General features: G+C 34.6%; 4 protein-coding genes and 1 long non-coding RNA gene across 7 annotated transcripts in view; 3 read left to right on the top strand and 2 right to left on the bottom strand.

The window, feature by feature from the left end:
* The first annotated feature begins 323 nt into the window (after positions 1-323).
* On the top strand, positions 324-7,310 carry guk1b (guanylate kinase 1b). Its single transcript, XM_065247897.2, has 5 exons — positions 324-467; positions 6,336-6,474; positions 6,782-6,866; positions 6,960-7,045; positions 7,159-7,310. Exons 1-5 carry the CDS (start codon positions 397-399, stop codon positions 7,189-7,191), a joined length of 414 nt encoding a protein of 137 aa, XP_065103969.2. The 5' UTR covers positions 324-396; the 3' UTR covers positions 7,192-7,310.
* LOC135729218 (uncharacterized) lies at positions 1,498-4,423 on the bottom strand. Its single transcript, XR_010525636.2, has 5 exons — positions 4,107-4,423; positions 3,820-3,904; positions 3,345-3,419; positions 1,847-1,903; positions 1,498-1,725 (listed from the first exon to the last, which is right to left on the bottom strand). It is a non-coding gene; the product is annotated as an uncharacterized lncRNA (long non-coding RNA).
* An 844-nt stretch (positions 7,311-8,154) lies between the features above and the next one.
* Positions 8,155-19,403, top strand: mutyh (mutY DNA glycosylase). The gene is made up of 27 exons (XM_065246704.2): positions 8,155-8,210; positions 8,372-8,579; positions 8,707-8,775; positions 9,114-9,280; positions 9,498-9,694; positions 9,828-9,912; positions 11,599-11,715; positions 11,886-11,958; positions 12,093-12,222; positions 12,302-12,379; positions 12,674-12,749; positions 13,415-13,421; positions 14,197-14,315; positions 14,393-14,520; positions 14,616-14,655; positions 14,732-14,805; positions 14,886-14,927; positions 16,046-16,121; positions 16,236-16,345; positions 16,444-16,541; positions 16,955-17,099; positions 17,179-17,269; positions 17,373-17,552; positions 17,694-17,839; positions 17,981-18,130; positions 18,825-18,866; positions 18,989-19,403. Exons 2-27 carry the CDS (start codon positions 8,374-8,376, stop codon positions 19,145-19,147), a joined length of 2,805 nt encoding a protein of 934 aa, XP_065102776.2. The 5' UTR covers positions 8,155-8,210; positions 8,372-8,373; the 3' UTR covers positions 19,148-19,403.
* A 180-nt stretch (positions 19,404-19,583) lies between these two features.
* Positions 19,584-22,437, top strand: elovl8b (ELOVL fatty acid elongase 8b). The gene is made up of 8 exons (XM_065246708.2): positions 19,584-19,735; positions 19,972-20,040; positions 20,138-20,325; positions 20,474-20,554; positions 20,665-20,721; positions 20,800-20,914; positions 21,122-21,249; positions 21,497-22,437. Exons 2-8 carry the CDS (start codon positions 19,983-19,985, stop codon positions 21,662-21,664), a joined length of 795 nt encoding a protein of 264 aa, XP_065102780.1. The 5' UTR covers positions 19,584-19,735; positions 19,972-19,982; the 3' UTR covers positions 21,665-22,437.
* A 1,482-nt stretch (positions 22,438-23,919) lies between these two features.
* glis1b (GLIS family zinc finger 1b) overlaps positions 23,920-24,885 on the bottom strand; it is a 98,264-nt gene continuing 97,298 nt past the window's right edge. For all 3 annotated transcript variants that reach the window (XM_065246688.2, XM_065246690.2, XM_065246691.2), the window contains exon 11: positions 23,920-24,847. In XM_065246688.2, coding sequence (XP_065102760.1) covers positions 24,714-24,847 — 134 coding nt within the window. In that variant the 3' untranslated portion in view covers positions 23,920-24,713. The remainder of the gene's footprint in view (positions 24,848-24,885) is intronic.

Here is a 24,885-nt window from a genome sequence, read left to right as displayed (position 1 = left end):
GAAGTACTTCCAAATGTGCTGTTCCGCCATACAATATAGTTCCTCTATTAAATCCGCTTAGAAAAGCGCTACGTTTTATTTTGTACCACCAAACTTGCTCGTATAACTACTCGTCTTAAATAGGAAAAACGTTGATGTGTTTGGTCACTTCTAACTTTATCTCTGAGTGGTACCATTGAATGAATGGGGCTAAGCTAAATGCTATCGAGTCATAGAGGGATGTATCAATTCTTCTTATTTAAGGTAATAACATATTTTAATATTGAAAATGAGTAGACTATTCCTTTAAACACTGTTCTGACGTATTTTATATCTGTCGTAAATTGTTCGGTTTAACCCTTATTCTGCATTTGTTTTGTACTCAACCAAGATTACCATTTTGTTACGAAAGAGAAGATGCAAGAAGGAATTGACCAGGATGACTTCATTGAGAATGCAGAGTTTTCTGGAAACATGTATGGAACCAGGTTAGTTATTTAAGCTCTAAATAATGACTTTAGAAGTAAATAATAACATGCTGTCACCGCAAGTCACTGGAGTCAGCCATTGTAATGGTAAATCCCAGGTGAAAAAGAAATATATTTAAATAGTATTTTTTGGGACATACTTAATATATTTAAAAGCTACTATACTAAATGCATATTAAATGTATTATATTGAACCCACTTCAAATATATTAAATGCATTTCAAGATATATTTAAAGTCAATTTTAATCTATTTGCATTATATTTAATATATTGAAATTGTGTTAAATTGGAACAACTTCAAATATATTTAGTGCAATTTAAGTGTACTTCTTTAAAATTCATTTGAAATGCACTTCTAATACACTTAAAAATACAGTTAGAATACATTTAAAGCTTAATTTAACTGTGCTTTAAGAACACTTTAATAGTACTTCAGCATATTAGAAATATACTAGCATTACATTAATAGAAATGTATTAGCATTACACTACTATTTTATTATAAAGCTGTTTTTAATATTTAAAATGTTATATTAAAATCATTAAATTTTAAGACACATACACAGATTTTGAATACAGAACAATTTAATATACTTCATATTGTGTTGTGTACATTACAAAAATACCTAAAGTAAATTAATCAAGCACAGAGACATACATAATCTCTTGACCAAAGAGAAACATATAAAACAAATATCAGAGAAATGCAATTACAGAGCTACTTCTATCAAATTGTACAACATTAACATTAAATGTATTAATGAAAAGTACACTATGAATATGCAATCACTAAATATTCATAAGCAATGATTATATAATAATCATAATGTAATTCTCTGCATAAAAAGTTACTGAAAAAAAAATGTTTTAAGTGCAATTTAAAGACGGAGTGCACAATGTTTGAAAAACGCTTTGGAAAAGGAAATTGGGCCGACTACCAAAACACACTTTGATGCCAACCATCAGTAAGGGGCGTGTCTACTAACTGACATCCTTGCCGGGGTTGCGTATGTGTGTGGTGGCTCTATCAAAAGAAGGTCCAGATTATATTGGGGTAGAGGCATGTTTGTTTAGGTAATTTCAAATGTTAACATTGGCTTTCAAAAATAGTGCACTCTGCCTTTAACCAACTTAAGATAAACCTATAAAAAGCTGAACTAAAACACAAAACAGTTTAGATGTCACATGTTTAAGTGGAGGGTGACTTCTTCTTGCAATTCAGACACCGTAGTAATTGAAGACTGCTTTATCACACGGGCTGTGAAAAGGAAACAGAATATACCAATTAACCAATAATGAATGAACATTTGGATATCCATGTTTAAAATAAATTGGCATAGATATGCATGTATGGAAGTTTTGTTAACTTCTCAGTTTACCTTTTAAAGCTTGACTGTGTCCTCATCAAGCGTGTCAGTTTTATCTGTCAGAGCACTCTACAAGTGGGAATGAAAATAGGATTAGAACAGGCTCATGAAATAAAGCAACCTGTGTGTATTACAGGATATGTTTTACATTGATAATTGTGTTTTATTTGAACCTAGATCATTTTCCATTGTTTGTCTATTGTGGTCTTGCAAACTTAAGGTTCACCTCTGTTTAAGGAGATTTAAGGAAATCAGAAATGATGCCAAACAGGGCTCCAGACTGCTATCAAATGGTGGCATTTTGCCACCTAAATTTGAGAGTGTGCCACTGAATTTTACATCCGGTCGCACATGTGCGACCAGCAAATTTGACCTTTTTTGTGATATGACCACTGATCTATATAAATGACTGGATTGCGCATAGAACGCTTGACGTAACTGCGTGAGGTGAAGCCAGCGCAGAGTTCGAGCCGCCATCTTGGTATACCCAACCGGCAGAGAGCGTCATTGACTTCCATTCAAAATCATGATCAAAATTTACCCCCTTTACAGCGTATCAGTTACACAAGGTTAATTTTTAGGATATGTGTACGTTAATTATTTGTTAATTCTGGTGTTATTTGCAATGTTTATGTTTTAATCGGGCAGGATAATGGATTTATAAAAAAACGTTAAGGTGAGTGTGTCTGCTGCATTTGCTAATGACACGGGTATAAATAAAGTTTTTTTTGACATTCAGCTACACTGTGACGGTCAGCGTTATATCTCTAAATAAGTTTAGGTAACTTGTAAGTTAAGATAACATAATTACAAAACTAGCAAATTATTGCATGCACATACTGTACAAAGCATGATTATTTATTTAGATTTCAGAATGAGCACGTTTATTGTCATTAATACTAAATATGCTGCGGTCTGTCTGCTGATCTGATACTGTAATAAAGATGAATGTATAATAACTGTTTAAAATGCAAAATGTACAACTTTCAGTAAATAACTATTTACATGCTTTGGACGTCTGTGTTGTAATAATGTACAGGGTAACTTCAGATATAAAAACGAAGATGAGTAAAGTGATGTTTTATCATTAAAATCTGATAACGTCCATTGATTAAATAGAACGTTTGGGTATACCAACATGGCGGCGCGGTGGCTTCACAAGTGTGACGTCATGTGCAATCCAGTCATTTATATAGATCAGTGGATATGACACTAATCTGAAACAGCACATTGTACTTTCTGAATCTATAATTAAAGTATTTATTAGTAATACAGTCTAAATTAGCAGACATGTGAATATTTGGTTAGCATGTTGTTTTACCGTGTGTGCCCCTAAATGTTCTGGTTGCGCCCCTAAAATTTTCAGTTGGGGGCCACTGTGCTCCTAGTAAAAAAAGTTAGTCTGGTGCCCTGCCAAATGGTGCAATGATGACTAGGCCAAGTCCCTTACAGCTTTACAATAAAAAAACGTTTTTTACAAGAATAATTCAAAAGGACAGAAATTAGCCACCTGGAATGGATGTGTTGCAAACGTTTTTCTTCACTCCACATTTGCCCCGATTCAAAAATGTCAATAGCAGTTGATCTGAAAAACAACAGGCAGGTAAATGATGATTAATGATTTGTTTTCGTTTTAAGATTTACTTACCCCGAGTACAATATATTAAGACAATATAATATAATCAAACCCAGCCTCGGCAGTTTTACAATCTCTCATAAAAGTATCCCTTCTTACAATGTCATTTTTGTGTCCATATGTAATTAGAAATACATTTAAAAATAAACAAAAAGACAATAAGGTTGTCAAGATTGAACTGATATAAACATTAGCCATTGAACATTACTGGAGTTATAATAACCATATGGTCATATCATGGTATTTTCAGGTAAGACAGCTCAAACATTCATTTTAAACTAACGTTAGCGTTGCAAGAGAAACATTAGAAAAACTTAAACGTGAAATCAAATAGCAACAACAAACTTACCACCAAGAATAAGTCTTTCTATGCGCTATATCTTCATTTGTTCCTGTCTACTTGGGATCTGGTTGGTCATATTTATGTCGCTGTGCTAAAAAAAAAAGAAAGGTTTTAATGATTTCTGAAATGCTTAAGAGAAGTGCCTAACGTTAGTCAGAAAATAAAGATGTTCCAATTACCACACGCAACACAGACATAACGTTACATAAAGAAGCTGGGTTAAATGTAATGTAATGTTTTACTTATTTAATAGTTAACTAAATAAAGAAATGTGAAAATCTGTCATCACTTACCCTCGTGTTGTCTCGTTCATCTCCAAACAAAAAGCGAAATACTTTTTCCCTCAACGTCAGATCCACTAAAACTGCTCATATTTTAAATCGAGTTGTTTTATCTTAGTCCTCTGGTGAAATATGATCGCCGATTAATTAAATAAATACGTTTAATGCAGAGTCGCCATCTAATTTAACAGTTTATACGTTTAATGCAAGCAACCGCATGCACCGTGAACAACTGAACTAAACTGAACAAGTTTCAAATAGCACCGTGACGTGTTACTATGACAACAACCAATCAGGTTTAGTCACGTGTGTCACGTGTGTTGTTTGAAATTAAACAAGATTTTGAAATTAAACAAGTAAGATTTTAAGCAAATCTTTGAAAAAATAGCTTATTGTGCAATCGGAATGATATAATGTTGAAAGGCTTGAGGAAAGTTCAATGTTAGCTTATTACAATTAATGAATCATGTTTTGAAAAAAGTATGTTTTATCCAAATATACTAAAACTTCACTAGAAGTACATTTGTGTTTAGCATATTTCTTAAAAGTGTAATTATGCATATATTTATTACCAGCATACTTTTAGTACACTTAATATAAATACATTAAAAATATTCTTAAGTTTAGCATATTTCTTAAAAATGTAATAAAGCATATATTTATTACCAATGTACTTCTAGTACACTTAATACAAATACATTAAAAATATTCTTAAGTTTAGCATATTTCTTTAAAATGTAATTAAGTATATATTTATTACCAATGTACTTCTAGTACACTTAATATAAATACATTAAAAATATTCTTAAGTTTAGCATATTTCTTAAAAATGTAATTAAGTATATATTTATTACCAATGTACTTCTAGTACACTTAATATAAATACATTAAAAATATTCTTAAGTTTAGCATATTTCTTAAAAATGTAATTAAGTATATATTTATTACCAATGTACTTCTAGTACACTTAATATAAATACATTAAAAATATTCTTAAGTTTAGCATATTTCTTAAAAATGTAATTAAGTATATATTTATTACCAATGTACTTCTAGTACACTTAATATAAATACATTAAAAATATTCTTAAGTTTAGCATATTTCTTAAAAATGTAATTAAGTATATATTTATTACCAATGTACTTCTAGTACACTTAATATAAATACATTTAAAATATTCTTAAGTTTAGCATATTTCTTAAAAATGTACTTAAGTATATATTTATTACAAGTGTACTTCTAGTATACTTTTAAAAAATATGTTTAAATGCAATTTAACGTATTTTTAATACACTTCAAATAAGTATGTTGGAAATACAAATGTATTATAAACATACTATTTGTATTTTAAGTATATTTTTAATACATTAAATACTACGTCTTTTTGACCTGGGATCACTTCAGATTGGACAGACAAAAGTGTGATACTGAGATTTTTACATCATTTGAATAAATAGCTTTTTTGTTAATGTATAGTTTGTCAGGATAGGACAATATTTGGCCAAGATACAACTATTTGAAAATCTGGAATCTGAGGGTGCAAAAAATCTAAATATTGAGAAAATCCCCTTTAAAGTTGTCCAAGTAAAGTCCTTAGCAACACATATTACTAATGATAAATACATTTTACAGTAGAAAATTTACAGAAAGTCTTCATGAAACATTTAAAGGTCCAGTGTGTAAATTTTAGCAGCATCTAGTGGTGAGGTTGCGAATTGCAACCAACGCTCAGTCCACTGGTCACCCCTCATTTTTGAAACACATAGAGAGGCTACGGTAGCCGCCACTGGACAAACATGTCATCGTCGGAGACAACTTAGTAAAAAAAAGTTGTCTGTTAAGGGCTTGCTATGTCAGCCCAAAAATGGCGACTTCCATGTAAGGGGACCCTCTGTGTATGTAGATAAAAACGTCTCATTCTAAGGTAATAAACACATTATGAAAGGTCTTTCTTTATACACCCCTGATAATATAGTTTTGAATATTATTTTGCATTCCTGTCAAGAGATCCTTTTAAAAATTACACACTGCACCTGTAATATCTTAATGATTTTCGAAAAAAAATTGCTAATTTTGACCTATACAATGTATTGTTGGCTATTGCTACAAATATACCAGTGCTACTTACAACTGGTCTTGTGGTCCAGGGTCACATATGTTTTATTTTGTGGTAGAATAAGGTTAACGTAAAAAAAATGTATGTGACTATTTACCTATTTTTATGCGACCTCATCCTACAGTAAATCATCTATAACGGATGTTCAGGCACAAAACCTCATCTGCATCCTGGATGTTGATATGCAAGGTGTAAAAAACATCAAAAAGACTGATCTAAATCCAATCTATATCTCCATCCAGCCACCATCAATGGAGATCTTGGTAAGTAAAGACAATTTATTATGCTGTATACACCCTCAAAAACACCATCATTGGGGCAGTTCCCTTTAAAACCGTCCTATTATGTACCATGTAGGTGTAGATGTGCATATATTTGCTACCAGTATTAACCTTTGAGGTACTTATATCATATGTACTATTTGGTAGCAATACAGTAGGCTATGTACCGCTGACGTTCAAAGTTGTACTTTTTGGAAGGGTACATTTAGGGACCATTGGCTTATGGTGTTGGTCCCTGGATTTGTAAAGCTTGAGAAACATTGGCTTAGACTATTATTTTTTTGTACAGGAAAAGCGTCTGAGAGACAGACAAACAGAGACAGAAGAAAGTCTACAAAAGCGTCTGGAGGCAGCGAGAATTGATATGGAGCTGAGTAAGTGAAACTTTCAGCGAATGATCATCTATCTCAGTCTTTAGAGTCTGAGGGAGAGAGGATTTAACTCTTGGGTCATTTTCTCTTCTGTAGGTAAAGAACCTGGAACTTTCGACCTTGTTATCATTAATGATGACTTGGAAGAGGCCTACGAAAAACTTAAAAGTGTTCTTATTGAGGTAAAAAGATTTCACATCTTTAATTGCATTGTGTTGACATGTGCCATGTTTCCTTGTTTAATATGTACATGTATATATATGTCTAAAAGTAAGTTTTTTTCATTTTCAAACAGGAAATTCAAAAGGTACAAGATTCGCATGAATAGGAAAAGATAAATGACAGCATTTACTTTTGACAGCACAGGACAGGAGGCCTTGCTTTTTAGCCCTGCACGTTGCAACGGTCTTGGTTCTTGTGTCAGACAATCAAACTCTCTTCAGTTACATTTTAAGCCGGGTGCTATGTTAAAAGAGCTTTGTTTATAGGAAGCCTATTGCACCTTGACCATGTTTGCACCTTGAACAACGGGAACAAAGGAAAACTGTATTGTAACCCAAAATGAGTTGAGTAAACTGTTATTGTTGACAATAGTATTTATCACCAGGATATCTGTAGTAGACAGTATAGATAAATGACTGTATGCAATTGTTACAGTTACAGTAATCATGATTGTTTGTAATCTCAAATAGATTCCCAGTTTTAATCTATTTACAGTAAATACATCCCCATGCATGTGAATGTATTTTCTTTGAAATGTAATTAAATAGAGTTAAAATTACTGTCAGTGTCTATGTTTTTTTTTTTCAAGGAAAAACCTGTAATGAATAATTTATCAGTAACACAATAAGATTGTTATTAATATTAGTTAACACATTAGCTAATGAACTACTGATGAATACGTCTACAGCATTTATTCATCTTGTTATTTTCAGCATTATTAATACATATTAAAATCAAAAGCTTTAAATTAAAACATAGGCACTTACATGAACAATTGTATTGGAATTAACTAACATCAGAATGATACAATAAAAAACTGTAGAAAAGTGTAATCACACATTACAATATGCTGATATAACCGCTGAGCTGAGTGATCCCAATATGGACACCGCGAGCGTGCGTCAGACACCATGGCAACCGCAAACTTGACGGAAGTGAAGTGCACATCGCTGCATCTGGTAAACAAATCCGTCAATAACTGGTAGGCTAACGTTAAACTTTTAGGTTTTGCCATGTGTATCAGCGTATTTTTTCTTTTGAGTGTGTAGAATAAAGCTATAACAGACTTAACACTTTCTCTAGACATCGTGTTTGTGAAAAAGGTCAACAATCGGAACGTCTATGGTGTGTACTGTTTTTACATTTACATATATTTATTTAGCAGACGCTTTTATCCAAGAGAATTTAACATTTTGTCAATGAGCTAACATTGTTTATATTTTATGGCAATATAAAATGATTTTAAGTTAAAACAATAAAATAAATGTTGTGAATATGTTTTTTAGTGATGTTTAGCAGTAAAGAGAAAGCATCTATAGATCACGTGATGTGTCTTCTCCGTGAATGGGATCATGGCAGTAAAGCAGTGCGCAGCCGGATGCTGAGTGACTTTATAGCCAAAAACACTGGAAAAACTTTTCCTGAACTTGAGCTTGAGTTTGCTCAGGTTGCCAGCTTATTCCTTGCTCGGCTCACTGCCTGGATGAGACTAACGTATCCATATGGTTGCACCTTATTATTTACATATGAGATCAATCCTGTTTGTTTGACTGAAATGCAACCAATTAAACTGGATGTCAGTCATACTGTATTTGTCCTTCCTTACATGTTGTACTTCCAGATATATGTTTGGAACATGTCTGAATCTTCAGCTCAAAGCACTTGGGGTTTTCCTCTCTGCCAGCAGCAAGTAAAATACCAAATCAATGCTATATTGCATCTAGTCTCAGTCTAAAACGCATGTTTGAGCTGCCTTAATTTAAAAAACACCTTGCACTGACATCTCTTAACATATATTAATGTCAATGTTTTATCTCAAGATGCACGTTTGTTTTGTAAAAACTACTTAAATGTCCTAATACAACTAAGATATAGGCATGAATTAATTCAAACCCTGTCTGGGAAACTTCCCCTAAATGTCAAAAATGCACAGGTTAACATGAAGATTTAACAAAATATCACCTCTATATACTTATCAACAAAAATAATTTGTTTTTAATGTTATCCATTTGTTTGTTGTGCAATCAGTCATCAGTACCTGATGGAATTTCTGGAGATGGGTGCAGTTTTGACACTTCTTGAGATTTTAGGCCAAGAGAACCTCAAAGACGAGGATAAGATCGAGGCTCTTCACTTGCTCCAGATCATCGCCAACGAGGGTCAAAAATATAAAGAACTTATCTGTGAAAGCTACGGTACTTAACACATAAAAAGCCAAACTGGCAATGATAAAAGTAGGACATCTATAGTTCAGTATAACTTTTGACAACACAATACAGTGCTGATAAAGCCGATATACTAGTAATGCAATCTGGATCTGTTTAGAAAGGTGGGGATTTTGAAAGTCAACCTTATCGACACACATACAGTATATCCTGGCTTCAGGTCTCACATCTGTTTTTTGACTGACAGGTGTGAAGGCAGTCGCTGAATGTTTGGCCAAGTCTAAGGCAGAGGGAACTCAAGAGACAGCCACCACCCTGCTCAAGTCCTTGGCCCATGGAAACTCCAAATACCAGAACCAGGTGTACAAGGGCCTGATAGCCCTTATGACCTGCACCTCACCAAGAGCACAGCAACTTGTCCTGCAGACTCTGTGCATAGTGCAGGTACAATCGCGTTGTCGGATGGTAATCTGGACTAGAGGAATGTTTAATTGTTTAAAGAAACATGTAGACAAATGATACATTATTTAATACAATATTTAATCATTTTGATGAAAACAATCCCATTTTTTTTCAGCCTATTGTAAAAATAGCTCATCACAGCATAGTGGAGCCCTTACTGAGTTTGTTGAGATCCATACATTTAGAAGTGCAATATGAAGGTAGGTGTACAGTATACTTTTGTTATATTCACCTCCAGACCAGCAACCAGATCTTTGTCCTATAAGAATGTATCATAAAATGCTGAATATTTGTATGATGATGACACTGAGTAGTGGTACGGTACACTGTCAGAAATAGAGGTACAAAAGCTATCACTGGGAATATTTACCTTTAAAGCTCCCATTCTTTCTATGTTTTTGAAGCTTTCATTGTGTTTATAGTGGGCAATATAAAATGTGTTCATGTTGTACATGTAAATGTTTCACACAATTTACTTATCTGTATAGTGCTGTTTTCACTGTCTTTAAAACGGACTGATATCTTTCTTGTTTTAGGAAGTCCCTCCTTCAGAAATACGTAACGAGCTCTGATTGTGTAGTTTGTTTAGTGTGTTGTGATTCGATAGCAGCTTTGCTAAGCAGAGCCATTTGAGCCAAACCTGGTGACTGACGTATTCCTGTGGGCAGAGGTTAGTCAAAAAAACGTTTTACTGACGTCATTAAAGGGATAGTTCGGCCAAAAATGATATTAAACAAATGATTTACTCACCCCCAAGCTGTCCGAGTTGCATATGTCCATCGTTTTTCAGACAAACACATTTTCGGATATTTTAGAAAATGTTTTAGATCTTTCAGTTGATTAAATGTAATGTAACGGGGTCCACGACCTTCAAGTCCAAAAAAAGTGCGTCCATCCTTCACAAATAAAATCCAAACGGCTCCAGGATGATAAACAAAGGTCTTCTGAGGGTAATCCGTGGGGTGTTGTTGTAGAAATATCCATATTTAAAACTTTATTAACGTAAATAAATACCTTCCAGTAGCGCCGCCATCTTAGTCGCGTCCGCATTCAGGAGAGAGTATTAGCGTAGTGTACGCACTTTTCTTAGTGACGTATGACAAATTCAGAGGGCGGGGGCACAGAGCAGCAGCAGAGAAACCTCCGTACGCTGCGTAAGCTCTCATCCTGAATGTGGACGCGACTAAGATGGCGGCGCTACCGGAAGGTACTTAATTACGTTAATAACATTTTAAATATGGATATTTTCTACAACAACACCGTGCGGATTACCCTCAGAAGACCTTTGTTTATCATCCTGGAGCCATTTGGAGTTAATTTGTGAAGGATGGACGCACTTTTTTTGGACTTGAAGGTCGTGGACCCCGTAACATTACATTTAATCAACTGAAAGATCGAAAACATTTTCTAAAATATCCGAAAATGTGTTTGTCTGAAAAACGATGAACATATGCAACTCGGACAGCTTGGGGGTGAGTAAATCATGGGTTTAATATCATTTTTGGCCGAACTATCCCTTTAAAGCGGGTTGTAGTCCAAACGTTCGTTCGCTGTAGGCTTTGAAAGAGGAATTCTGTTAAAGAAAATATGTCGCCTGACAGTGAACTTTGAGCTTTATCATTTTACAGGTATTATTTATGGTATTTTTGCAACATTACACATTAACTAGGGTTTAAAAAATGGGATCAGGAAGAACGTGACCTTTAAGGTACTAATATGCATTGCACTTTTTGAGGGGTACCACCCCAGTGACAGCTCTTGGACCCTTTTCTGAGAGTGTAGGGTAAAGTTAAGAGACTAGTTGTTAGTAACAACTTTTTTGTAAAACAAGATTTTTGTATTTGTATTATTTTTTGTAAGTTTTGCATTTTGTCTTTGTATTACAGCCACAGAACTGATAACAGTGCTTATGAGATCAGAGGTAAAACCTGCACTTCTCAGGGGTCTGGTGGATCTTCTCAAACCCAGCAAAGAGGAATTCTCCAAACACAAGATTCTGGAGGGTATGATCTGTTTTTTTTTTTTTTTAATATGGAGCAAACACATAAGATGAAGAACAAACTTAGATTGTGTCTTTATCAATTATTCATTTATTTGACATACATTTTTTAAAAATAAACTTCATATGAAGTTTTTAAAATTTTGTGAAAAACAGTCATAATTGTTTTGTTAGATCCAGCTAGAGCTAAAATAATGGACTCACTCCCTGTGTTCCTTCAGCAAGCAGCTGCTGCCCGAACAATAAGGTAAAATCAATGTCTTCAAGATATCTACCTGAAGGTTATATAAAGATAGCTACCTGTAGTGTCCTTTCTGAGTTTATAGACATTTTTTTTTGTTGTGTTGCATTTACCATGTTCAGTATATTGTGATGTTACAGGATTCTGACACAGAGCAGTGAGGAGATATCTAAAGATCTGCTGTCTCTCAATGTTATCCCTCACTTACTGTATGCAGTGGGTAATCAGGAACATGCAGATACACAGAAACAAGCAAGTCTGGCTTTGGAGGTACAGTTAAAAAAAAAATTCTCATGGTGTCATATTTCTCAACAAGCAGTAACTAAGATTTAATATGCATTGTGTTTAGCATTTTGTGCGCATGTACCCTGTTGTGGAAGAGGATGTACGCAGAGCAATGGGCACAACATTGTTTGAGACTTTCATGGTGAGGTCCCTTCCTCCATATAGTTTGCCTCTGAAGTTCCTAACTTAAAGGTATTGCGAAAGATTTTCTTTTTCCATGTGGATCATCAAGACTATTGGTCCTCCTAGTTGTCAATCAGGAGTGTTGTGCAATTGCATTTTTTTAAAAAGTGGAGAAGGCGGTTCTTTTCTAAAATTCGAGAAAATCCTCCGCTATACATTTAAACTTAAGACATATAATTTATCATTAAATTTGTATGTGTGTTTGTCTATGGTCTTAACAAAGTTGTTTTTAACTTATCTGTATTGTTTACAGCACAATGCAGAGTGTCTGCATTTGAACATGAACAAGATTCAGGCTGATATTTTGCGGTCAAATAACACAACATCTGGTGAGTTTATTTAAAGGGGACATATCATAAAAATCTGACTTTTTTCATGTTGAAGTGCTATAATTGGGTCCCCAGTGCTTCTATTAATCTAGAAAATGTGAAAAATATCAACCCAGTAACTTTGTTTTGATAACCATTCTCTGCAAGCATGTAAAAAATAGGTCATTGAAATTTGGCTCCCCTTGTGATGTCAAAAGGGGATAATACCTCCCCTTCAATCTGCACTATCCAACCACGACACTGCCATTTAGTGCAGAGATCAGCTCATTTGCATTTTAAAGGACACATACAAAATGGCACATTTTTGCTCACACCAACAAAGTGGGAATTTTAACATGCTATAATAAATTATCTATAGAGTATTTTGTGCAAAAACTTTATATACGTACTCCGGAGACACCAAATATTTATTTTACATCTTAAAAAGTGTTGTATGTAGTCTCATATTTTTTTATTAGTGCTTATTTTAAATATTGTTGTAACTTTTTTATTGTCTTTCATTCATTTTCTCAGTTCTCGAGGAGCAGAATTCGGATCCTTGAACACTGTTGGAGACAAGTTTTTTTGCAAAATCATTTTTATAGTTGCTTTATATTGGTGTTTATATAAAAAATAAAAGTGAACATTTACTAAACAAAGTCTAAGTTATAATTCAATCTGTATAGTGCTAAGGTGGGGTGAAGACAGAACAATGGGTGTGGCATTAGGCAAAACATAAATTGTAAACAGGGATTTTGAAGGGTGAAAGACAGAAAAAAGAAGATCATTATGATTTTTAGAAGCTTAACCTCCTAAGACCCGAGCTATGGTTTGTCTTTTTTTCTAAAGATTTCTTTCAGCTAGGAAGAACCAATAAATATAATAACCAAATATTTTTCTTTGAACATGAATCAGTGTAATTGTCCATTGTTGTGTACAACAGGTTCCAGTTGCACAGATTTAAGTATTTATGGTGCAAACAACAAAAAATGTGATGTCCACGTCTTTAAACCTTGGTTAAACCTTAACCAAATTGCATAATGTAATTAAAAAGCAACTTTAGTCACATAAAAACCAATTTTCTCTACCTCTCTTATAAATATTTTTCATATTTATTCTTTTTCTTATTTCTTACGTTATATAATTTAGACACGCCTCTTTTTTTATTATGCTTTGACGAGGGCGTGATATAATCAGCTATTGGTTCGAAAACGCCCCGCCCCCAGGAAGTGAAACAGACGCGGGAGAAGAAACGCGCGTGCTTCGTGTTTTCGTAATATTATTACGTCGGTAATCGCAAAGCGGCATGTTTTTTTTTATTTATAATTTAATAAACATTTAATCGGACTAAAGTCGATCGGAACCATGTGCATAACGGTTTGTTTTTATAATTAGTATAGGCTTTTGAGAACAAAGTTATGCGGTGATCACCTAGTGACTCTTCCCGTCGTTTATAAATAACTTCTAGATCCGTAACCATGAGCAGGTTAAGATCTGCTATGCAGAGGGGGAAAAGTGTGGTTTTGGAGAATGCCGAGGCGATAAAGTCCAGCAATACAAAGAAATCAAAAGCTACCATTAAAGAAGGTAAAGAGTAACCGTATTTCTGCTGAGCATGTGTGTTTGCATGTGCTAAAATTACTTTAAAATGTAATTTCATCCAGAGGAACCATCTGTATCAGAATCATCATCATTTCACTTTTTCAATGATCCATCTGAAATTTCTGCATACCGATCACAACTACTACTCTGGTATGATCACAACAAACGAGACCTACCCTGGAGGACAGTGGTAAATACAAGCAGACTAGTTTATTTTAATACTTTGACATGTTTTAACAATAGTACATCTCTCATTTTATTTTATTTATTTTATCATAAATACAGGCTATGACAGAACCAGATGTTAATATCAGGACATACGCAGGTATAAAATGTTGTAATGTCATTGCAGTCCAATTATTGTTTTTATCTGACTTTATTTTGTTATACAAACTTTGCAGTGTGGGTCTCAGAAATCATGTTACAACAGACACAAGTTGCCACTGTGATAGACTACTATAACAGGTGGATGAAGGTAAGCAAGGACTTTTGGCGTGATACTACAGTAGGTTCAGGATGCCAAAATTGTTAATGATCTTCTGTCTTTGTTTATAGAGATGGCCGACTGTGGAAAAACTTGCTGCAGCTACATTGGAGGTAATGGTGGTGGCGGCATTCATATACAAATAACAAACAGAGCTCGCAAATGATGGAAGGTATCTTATTAATTGTTACGTTCTATTATGGTATTGGCAGAGTCGTATAATAACAGAGTTACGAAACGCTTTGATCTCGCCGCCGCACGGTCACGTGACTCATGTAACGTTCTACAGTTCCAAACCAAGCAGGGCTGTCAATCTGTTTGCATAGGTTTTCAGCTATTTTAGGTAAATATTAGCTTGTAATGGGAATTGATCACTATACTTACTGTGTTTATAACGGTTTTTTTTTACTAGGGAGTGATGGAAATACAGTAAATCAGTTAATAAAGATAAACAGTTAATTGTGACCCAAATATAACTGTGGTTATCTATACCAACTACAGCAACACAGTTTATCTTTTATTTTTGTAGCAAAATATGGCTATATAAATAGGTATCAATCTGCTAAAAACATAATACCTACACTTTTACTATATTAAAATCACAAAAAAAGATCGCCAACGTGGTTATTTGTAACAGTGAAGCATAACAGAAACACACTAAATTCATATTTTAAATTCACATTAAATGTTAATATAATCATACATGATTTTCGAGGATACATCACTCGTATTACTTGCCAAACACAATGAAACACATAGCAGCATTGTGAAGCAGTGTGACTTTCTTATAAGGCATTTAGCTTGTCGCTGTTGCCCCCTAGTGTTACTCGTAATATATAAATAAGATAAGTATAAAGTAGATGGCCACCAGTAATAACATATTAAACCATTAAATCTATATTATTCACGCATTATACACAACTCATTAAAATATAAAAATGTTACTAGTTATTATTAACGATAATCATTACCTACAGCAGAGTTCATAAAATATCACTGTTGACTATATTAATGAAATGTCCGAAAATGTAAAGAGAAACGGTCATTTCATCGATTTACCAGCAGGTGCCATTGAAATGAATGGGCTTCAGTGCTGCGTTTGGAACTATGCGTCACTACCGGTCACTACATGAAACGCTGTTACTTCCGCATTCCATTCTTACAACGGACGTCTATGTGAGTGTCGTAACTCTATTATTATACGACTCTGGGTATTGGTTTCTCCCAACAGGAAGTAAACCAAATGTGGGCGGGTCTTGGATATTACTCTCGGGGCCGTAGGCTTCATGAAGGAGCTAAAAAAGTAGGTAAACGCACAATAGTGAATGTTTTCTGTCCTGATAAATTTTAGATAAATCACAGAACAGTCCAGATTAAATGTGTTCTCCATAATTTTGGCATGATTTCCTCAAAACAGGTAGTATCAGAGCTGGATGGACAGATGCCGAGGACCACAGAGGGACTTTTAAAACTTCTGCCTGGGGTGGGACGTTACACAGCAGGGGCAATCGGTTCTATAGCACTTGGACAGGTAACTTGTAACTGTATGTATTTTTACAAAACCTTGTTCAAATGTTAGTTGGTCATTTTCATTTATTTGACATAATAGTGTTGTTTGTTGTTGTCCAGGTCACAGGTGCAGTTGATGGGAATGTCATTCGAGTTCTGTGCCGGGTTCGGGCCATAGGAGCAGAGAGCACTGGTCCTTCTGTGACAGAGGCCTTGTGGTACTGAACGATCTATCACTGATGGATGTGATTAACTTTTAAAGGGAACATATCATAAAAAAGTTTTTCCATGTTTAAGTGCTATAATTGGCTCCCTCTGTGATGTCAGAAGGGGATAATACAGACCCTTAATCTGCACTATCACCTCAGCCCTGCAATTTAAGTACTGAGATCCGCTTATTTGCATTTTAATAGGACACACCCAAAACGTCACATTTTTGCTTACACCTACACAGTGGCAATTTTAACATGTTATAATAAATTATTTATATGGTATTTTAAGCTAAAACTTCACATATGTACTCTGAAGACACCAAAGATTTATTTTACATCTTAAAAAAAGTCTTGTGAAATGTCCCCTTTAAGTAACCTGTCCTAAATTATATTTATATTATTTTTTTTGTCTATAATAGGAAAATTGCAGACACACTTGTGGACGTAGAGAGACCTGGGGATTTTAACCAAGCGATGATGGAGTTAGGGGCCAAAGTGTGCACCCCAAAATCTCCGCTTTGCAGGCAGTGTCCCGTTCAGACCAACTGCCATGCCTTTAGACAGGTAATGCAGAGCGGCTTTTTACAATATCCTTTCTATTTAAACCGAACGCAATGCTGTTAAAATGAATGCCTTTTTGTAGGTGAGCATTAAACAAGAGAAGGACTCCAAAATACTTAAAAGAAAACTTACGTCAAAACTCAATACCCCAGTTCCTGACATAGAAAATTGTTGTAAGTTCCCTTTGTTGAACACACAATATTCTTGCAAGTATATTCCACATTTGGTCATGCATATGTTAAATCATCTGTCTTTTTTAAATGGATTTACCGACAGTGAATGCTGGCAGTTGTAATTTGTGTCTGTCTGAGGACTGGGATTCCCAACTGGGGGTGCAGAATTATCCAAGAAAGCCTGTCAAAAAGTCTTCACGTGTGGAGAAAACTTTAACCTGTATAGTGCAACGTCAGAGAGGAGAAGAGACTGAATATCTGCTCATTCAAAGACCAAGCAAAGGTAAGACACATGCAGAATAGTTAAGATTTTTATAAAAATTACAAAGCAATGAATTTCTCTTATCGGTGCTTGTTTATCAAAACTTAGTTTGATTCTAATGCATAATATTGAGTGTTTCCTGTGTGTCTTGCTCATTTGCAGGACTCTTGGCAGGAATGTGGGAGCTACCCAGCATGATCCTGGACGCCGATCTCTCTGAGAACAAACATAGAGGTTTGTTATGTACCATGATGCAAAGATTTTTGGAAACATCACTGGACAAAGACTCCTTTCAGTTTGTTGGAGAGGTGAGTACTTTTGGGTTCAGAAACAAATTGTCAAGCAATTAAGTGTAATTTTAAAATCCCTGCTTACTCAACAAACATATTAGGAATTAAGGATGCAGTTTATATTTCTGGTCATAATTTGATATTTATTTTCTCTGTCAGGTGGTTCATATTTTTTCCCACATCCATCAGACCTATATTGTGTTTTCCGTCTGTGTATCCGACTGCTCAGAGAAAGAACAGGAGCAGAAAACCTGCTGGCTCACTAAATCTGACCTGCAGGGGGCAGCAGTATCCACTGGGCTTAAAAAGGTGTGTTACAACTTAAAGTTTGTAAAATGTAAAAAATGTTTCAGAGGTATGTATTAGAGTAAATCTAGATTGATGTAGTTGTGCGTAGCAAAGAATGATAGGTCAGTGTATTATTCTTTTTAGGTTTAAGACCTTCTTTTATATGAATCTTTTATACATTTAGATTACATTTATGCATTTGGCAGACGCTTTTATCCAAAGCGACATACAGTTCAATACAAGCTATACTTTTTTTTAATCACTATTTGTGTTCTGCACACCGAGCTCAGTGTTGTATTTGTAAACAATGGCGGGTTATGACTTCATACCCACGGTCTGTATTTTGTTGTCTTCATATTTGTGGCAAACGCTGGCGGTCGCGAAGTTGCTCGTGATCAAACAACATTGCATTGGGCGTCGTCAAACAGAACCTGCGTCTTAAACAAACAGTACTGTTTGCACATTAGGCTTCACAGAGGGTGTGCTAAGGATGTTGGTAATTTGGCAAATAGATGCTTAGCTGTTTTAAACAACTTTGGTGAAGAAATTTGGATGTTAACTTCAGGTTTGCTCGACTTTTAAGCATGCGTCATCTGTATCAAAACGTTATGGTTGGTTACAATTTATTAATAAATTACCAGTAAAGACTGTTTGTGTTAAAGGGACTATAGGTATTATTTATCTATGTAATGATTTTGTTTGTTTAATTACATAGATTATGAAGCTCTATGAATCCTCAAGCAAAGTAAACAGCAGGGTAAGTTGAATATGTTGCTAAAGTTAGCTGTTTTTAGGAATTTTTTGTATTATTTTCATATTTTATCTTATTGAAGTTTTGCTCTTTTTGTTCTTTTTTTGACATTTCTCACTGTCTTTAAGGATGTAAAGAGAAAACTCACCCCTGGGAAAGAGAAACAGTCTAACAAAATTAAAAAGTTTAAGGATGGTGCTATTAATGGAGGACCCAAACAACTCAGCCTCAGTCAATTCTTTTCTACCTCAAGGACAGAAGGCAAAACTGATACCCAAAACACTTGACTAAAACTGGTTTATGTATTACATTCTTGTGGCATTACGTTTTTTATATGTGATCATGTTTTTTTATATTTTTTATAATATGGTTAATTCATAATGTTTGATTTAAAATTGTTTATTATTAATATTATTATTATTATAAACAATAACATTTGGCCATAAATAAAAAAACTGAGTTACAGTTACATAACCCTGATAGGGACATTACATAAAACACACTGCTTATCAAAATAAAAGTCTGATGATTTTGAAATAAAGAAATGTCATTATTTATTCAACTAATAAATACCTTTAAATCATATAAAGTGTGTATAAATTCACCCTATCACCTATTTGTTTTATTCCCAAATGTTTTTATATATAAATAAACTACAATAGGGGGACTTTTAACTGCGATCTGAGAATTGAAAACTTGGGTGCCGCCCTAATGAAGTTCCTTTAACTGTTTTATTTGAAACTACAAAGCTGATGACAACCTGTTACAAAGGTTATTTCAGTCCAAGCTCAAAGTCCAGGATACAGAAATAAATCGTCTCTATCGATTCAAATACTTCCAGACGAGTGCGATACATTTTTAGCATTTTATCTCCGGTAAGTTATGCAGGTGTTTGCAGCTGTGTGTAAATGTAAAAAAAATGTATTCGTAAAAATCTACACATGATTAAGCGAATGACAACTTGTCATTTTCATTCGCAATAAAGTTACGCATTTGAACTAGTTCAACACTAACGCATCAAAATCAGTTAACGTTACTTCCGTAATTGAATCTATGGAACAGTGTAAAAATATCTGTTTATGCTTTTTTATCTATCACTGTGAATCTATAGCAAAGTGTTAAATGGATTCAGCATGGGAGAGGGTGAAACACGCAAATCGTTGGATTTTGGAGAATGGGGGTTTGTTTCATTCAATCTTTCATTTATTCATTTGAATGCAAACCGTTGGGATGTGTTATTAATATCCTCATTTACTTCCTGTCATATATTTCTTTAGATAAACGGACAGATCCATGGCTTTTAGTCTACTCTCCTGTACCAGTCATTTGTATATTTGCCTGCTATCTTGGTGTTGTTTGGATCGGACCCAAACTTATGAAAAACAGGGAACCAGTCAACCTAAAGGCAGTGCTTATTGTGTACAATTTTTCTATGGTTGCTTTGTCTTTTTATATGTTTCGTGAGGTAAATCCTTCAATATAGTTACACTATTTTAGATGAATAATTACACATTACTATTTAAATATGATACCCTTTGTTATTTTTATCTGTCAAACATTAAAGAACCATTGATTTATCATTACTATTTTCCATGCATTTCTGCCCTATGTAGTTCTTGGTCACATCTTGGCTGGCAAACTACAGTTATCTCTGTCAGCCTGTGGACTACAGCCGCAGTCCATTAGGAATGAGGGTAAAGATCTCCTCATCTGACCAACAGATCATTCAAATCTGTTCTCTTCCCTTTTGTGCTTTAAAAATAACCAAACAATATTAAACCTTTACATCTCTCCCCTTCTTTAGATGGCAAGTGTATGCTGGTGGTTTTTCTTCTCTAAAGTCATTGAACTTACTGATACGGTAAACCCCACTTATTGCAAACGTTATTTTAAGATGTACACTATAGACTAAAAATTAAAAGGTGTCTCTTAATGCTAGGTGTTTTTCATCTTAAGAAAAAAGAACAACCAGCTCACATTTCTACATGTGTATCATCATGGGACGATGATCTTTAACTGGTGGGCAGGAGTTAAATATCTGGCTGGAGGTCAATGTACGTCAAGCACACACAGTACAGCGATGATCAAAAGTCTGCAAAGATATTTGACAACTCAAACACAAATGCTTCACTGGAGTAAAATGCAAATAAATGAAATGCTTCACAAGAATCAAGCTGATCTATGTTTTATATATAACACTATTATGCACTGTTTTCTAGTTATTTAATCTGAACTTTTTGTATTTTTATCTGTTCATTTAGCATTTTTCATCGGCCTGCTGAACACTTTTGTTCATATCGTGATGTATTCGTACTACGGCCTTGCTGCCCTTGGACCTCACATGCAGAAATATTTATGGTGGAAGCGCTACCTTACCTCACTGCAGCTGGTAAATGTATTTACATACAGGGTGATCATTTGGGCATTGATGCTTTCATGATTTAAATCTGAGATTATTTATTGAAAAATATGCTTCATTCTTTTATTGTCAAGTTAGTGAGTTCATAGATTGTTAGTGAGTTTATAGATTGTTAAACTTTTGGATTTTAAACATTTACCAGGATGTCTTGTAAGGTTTTTCTACAGTCCTGTTTGCAAGACATATGGCATTGATTTTGTCCAACCTGTCGTTACAGGTCCAGTTTGTCTTTCTGACTGTTCACACCGGCTACAACCTTTTTGCTGAATGTGACTTCCCAGACTCTATGAATGCATTTGTGTTTGCATACTGCATTAGCCTCATCATGCTTTTTAGCAACTTTTATTATCAAAGCTACATAACCAGGAAAACCAAGAAGTCTTAACCCTCATTGTCAGTCCATGCTGAAGCGCCAAGAGAGAATTACATTCAATGGATTTTTCCATCAATTCTGCAATCCTGTCTTAGCTTGAAATGACTCAACAGGGTCCATATTATAAGATTAATGATATTCAAATTGAAACATGTATGCATTGTATAGTTAGGACATTTTTGTAATAGGACTTAAAGGCTAGTGATACAACTGTTACTGTAAAGATGACTGCCCTGCTAAAAAAAATATTAGCATCATTCCCATGTTGGTTTAGCTGGTGGTGACCAGCATACCAGCACCAAAACACAACATATGCTGTTTTTTCAGCAGGGTGAACTAATACAAATGTAGAGCTTTGGATGTGAACAGCTTATTATCAACTAAAGGACTTGAAGTTGTAAATTAAATGCTAATTCCATTTTTTTATTTGACTCGTGTCTTAAATGTATAAATGTTTTAATTACCATTGCCTAAATTTGGTACGTACGTTTATGTTTTAAAACACTCGCAGTAAGAATTCCACTAGATGGCAGTAGTTCTCGCGATACAAGGCGTATGACATCAAAGTACCGCGGGAGCGTTTCGAAAGACACCCATATACTCAGACGTTTTGTATTTATTTAAGTATCAAAACCATACTTTTAGACTCTGATTGTAGAGCTTAGACATTTCTTTTGATGTGAAACATTAACAAAGCATTCGCAGATGACTTATCTATGTTTGCCTGAACAACAAAAATGTTCAAATAATTTGTTAATAAATAAATATTTAGTTTTTTTGCTCTATGGATTTGTTCAGTTTTTACAAACATTGTGCAAACTGTTTATTTTCTTGGACCAAATCTAAATTTAACAAAATCTTCCACTGGATGTTAAAAAGGCCTTTGTTTTCTCACAGGATGTACTTGTAAGGCCAGGATCATTGATGTTGTGTACAATGCCTCTAATAATATGCTTGTGAGAACCAATACCTAGGTAAAAAAGAAAAATGCATTATTCTGATAGATCGCACACCCTGTGAGCCCACTATACCATTCATATGGGCTGCAAGAAAAGGGCTAAACTGGTAGGCTTTTATTTTACAGCTCAAAATATTAAGAAATTGGTGAAGGATATTGATAGACCTTTAATACAAGGTCACCTGAGAACTTATGTCCAGCTAAATAAAACACCTAAACACTTGAAAGTGGTTCTGTGAAAAAGAACTTGTTAAACTACCTAAAATTAAATGGGACAAAATTTTGTATCTTGTTGCATTAATAATTTTTTTATGCATCATCATCTCTCAGACCCCAGATTAGGAAGAGATCTTGAAAATAAGAAATCAAAGGAGATTCAGAAGAAGATTGATGAGCGCTGGAAGAGGAGCAAGATTAGGATTTTGCTGGAGGATCAGTTTCTTGGTGAGTTTAAACCTTTCCATTAAGATTCACCAGAATCCATTTAAGACGTTTTTAGACATTCACAGCCATCTCCATGTCCTTAAAGGAGCATTTCACCTATAGAAACATTAATCTTTATTGAAAGTGTGTCATATTTGTAGTCGAAATGTAACATACATTTAGAATTTGGGGCCTATTTGACAGAGAAAAGGGGTGTTTGTAGTCTCCTCAACAAAGATATTGGACTTCCTTCTTTCAATGATGCAAAATGATGATTTTTACATCATTGAAAGAAGGAAGTGCAACACTGAAATCTCAGGGGAAACTGAGGAAATGATGCACGACCATTCAAAAACATGACAAAAATTTTTATAATACGTGCCCTTTAAAGGAACAGTTGCTTCCAAATGCTCTTGGTTATGCTGTACAATAAAATGTACCTAATTCTAGCATTTCATAGTATTTACTATCATCTCATTTATTTATGACATTAAAGAGACAGTTTTGAAATTTTTAACATTATTATAGGTGCTATACAGCACACATGTAAAAAAATATTAAGTATGTTATGTCAGGGTACAGTTTTGGCCATACATAAAAAGTTACACATTGACATCCACCAGAAGGAAATTCCCATTTTGTCCAAAAGAGGGCAGACTATGTCTAACAATGAAAGTTTTATTCTGCTTGGGTCATCTGACAATCAATCATATTTTTGGATTTGGTTTAGAAGCTGGGCAACATAAAGAAATCTTAACATTTTCAGCATTTTTTGTTCTGCAGTCAGCATTTCCAACTTCGAATTTATTTCTAATTTAACAAACAACACCAAATAAATGGTGAAAATGAACACACAAATACAATGAGAGCATTAGACAGCAATGTTCAAGAGTCATTTATTTTTTGAGACGAAAGAACAACATAATTATTAATATTAAACAAACTGTACATTTTATACACAAGTTGAAAATTTGGTAGATATTAAAGCCATCAGCCATTACAAAATAAAGAACTCTGTTTATTTGGGATGATGACAACCAAATAACAAAGCAATACAAACATTGCAAACATTCACTGACAAAACACAGCAACACTAAATAATTGTTTCCAACACAACAGCCAACCAAAAACAGAAGGGGGTTCTGAGAGGCAATATGGAAGTCATCAATGATGAATCGTGGTGGTTCTGAAGTTTCTATCAAACTCTTCCAAACTCACAATTAAATCAGAGATGACCAGTTGGGTTTCTTAAGAATACTGATGATTGCAAGAGAGGGAGGAGAGGGGGTCTCATGAGGCCATGGACTTTGAACATACATATATTTCAAAACATGGTTTAAAAAAAGCACAATTTCATAACTTCACAACTCAACATGCTCCAAAACACAGACCTTTATTATTAAACCTTCACTGTAGTGTATTAGCAGCTTTTAGGGTGGTCAAGGGAACGGGTTATAGTTCAGTCCAGCGAGGTGATTTAAAAATACATTATGTACTTCAAACATGAAAAAATTCAAACTACGAGGGAAAAACCAACCCAGACAGCAGACGACTCCGAGCCGGATCCGCACCGGAGCTGCTGACTTTGGCGCGGATCCGGTCCGGAGTTGTCTGTATTTAGGGAACGAACAAACAGTTTGGAGTGAAATAGCAGAATTGTGTTGATTGCGGTAACCGGTTCTACGTCTCGGTGTACACGGACGACGTTTGGCTCAGCCCGCGATCGAATCCGCCCACTTGAAAGAACACATTCTCCTCTGTGCCGGGTGAAAACTGGCAACCTGAGCCTATGATGTCCGGCACCAAGCTGAAACCTGCTCATAAAACCAAGAAAAGAATACTGTTACACGCA

The sequence above is a fragment of the Paramisgurnus dabryanus genome, chromosome 11, assembly GCF_030506205.2.
Source record: "Paramisgurnus dabryanus chromosome 11, PD_genome_1.1, whole genome shotgun sequence".
Taxonomy (NCBI): domain Eukaryota; kingdom Metazoa; phylum Chordata; class Actinopteri; order Cypriniformes; family Cobitidae; genus Paramisgurnus; species Paramisgurnus dabryanus.
This window is presented reverse-complemented; position numbering and strand designations above follow the sequence as displayed.

Bases quoted from the DNA above. Each gene is read 5' to 3' on its own strand.
- guk1b (XM_065247897.2), top strand. From the start codon at position 397: ATGCAAGAAGGAATTGACCAGGATGACTTCATTGAGAATGCAGAGTTT. The intron at 6,475-6,781 runs GTAAGTAAAGAC...TTTTTTGTACAG, and splicing joins CACCATCAATGGAGATCTTG to GAAAAGCGTCTGAGAGACAG. The intron at 7,046-7,158 runs GTAAAAAGATTT...ATTTTCAAACAG, and splicing joins TTAAAAGTGTTCTTATTGAG to GAAATTCAAAAGGTACAAGA.
- mutyh (XM_065246704.2), top strand. From the start codon at position 8,374: ATGTTTAGCAGTAAAGAGAAAGCATCTATAGATCACGTGATGTGTCTT. The intron at 14,928-16,045 runs GTAATGGTGGTG...TTCTCCCAACAG, and splicing joins TTGCTGCAGCTACATTGGAG to GAAGTAAACCAAATGTGGGC. The intron at 16,122-16,235 runs GTAAACGCACAA...CAAAACAGGTAG, and splicing joins TGAAGGAGCTAAAAAAGTAG to TATCAGAGCTGGATGGACAG.
- elovl8b (XM_065246708.2), top strand. From the start codon at position 19,983: ATGGATTCAGCATGGGAGAGGGTGAAACACGCAAATCGTTGGATTTTG. The intron at 20,555-20,664 runs GTAAAGATCTCC...CCCCTTCTTTAG, and splicing joins GCAGTCCATTAGGAATGAGG to ATGGCAAGTGTATGCTGGTG. The intron at 21,250-21,496 runs GTAAATGTATTT...CTGTCGTTACAG, and splicing joins ACCTTACCTCACTGCAGCTG to GTCCAGTTTGTCTTTCTGAC.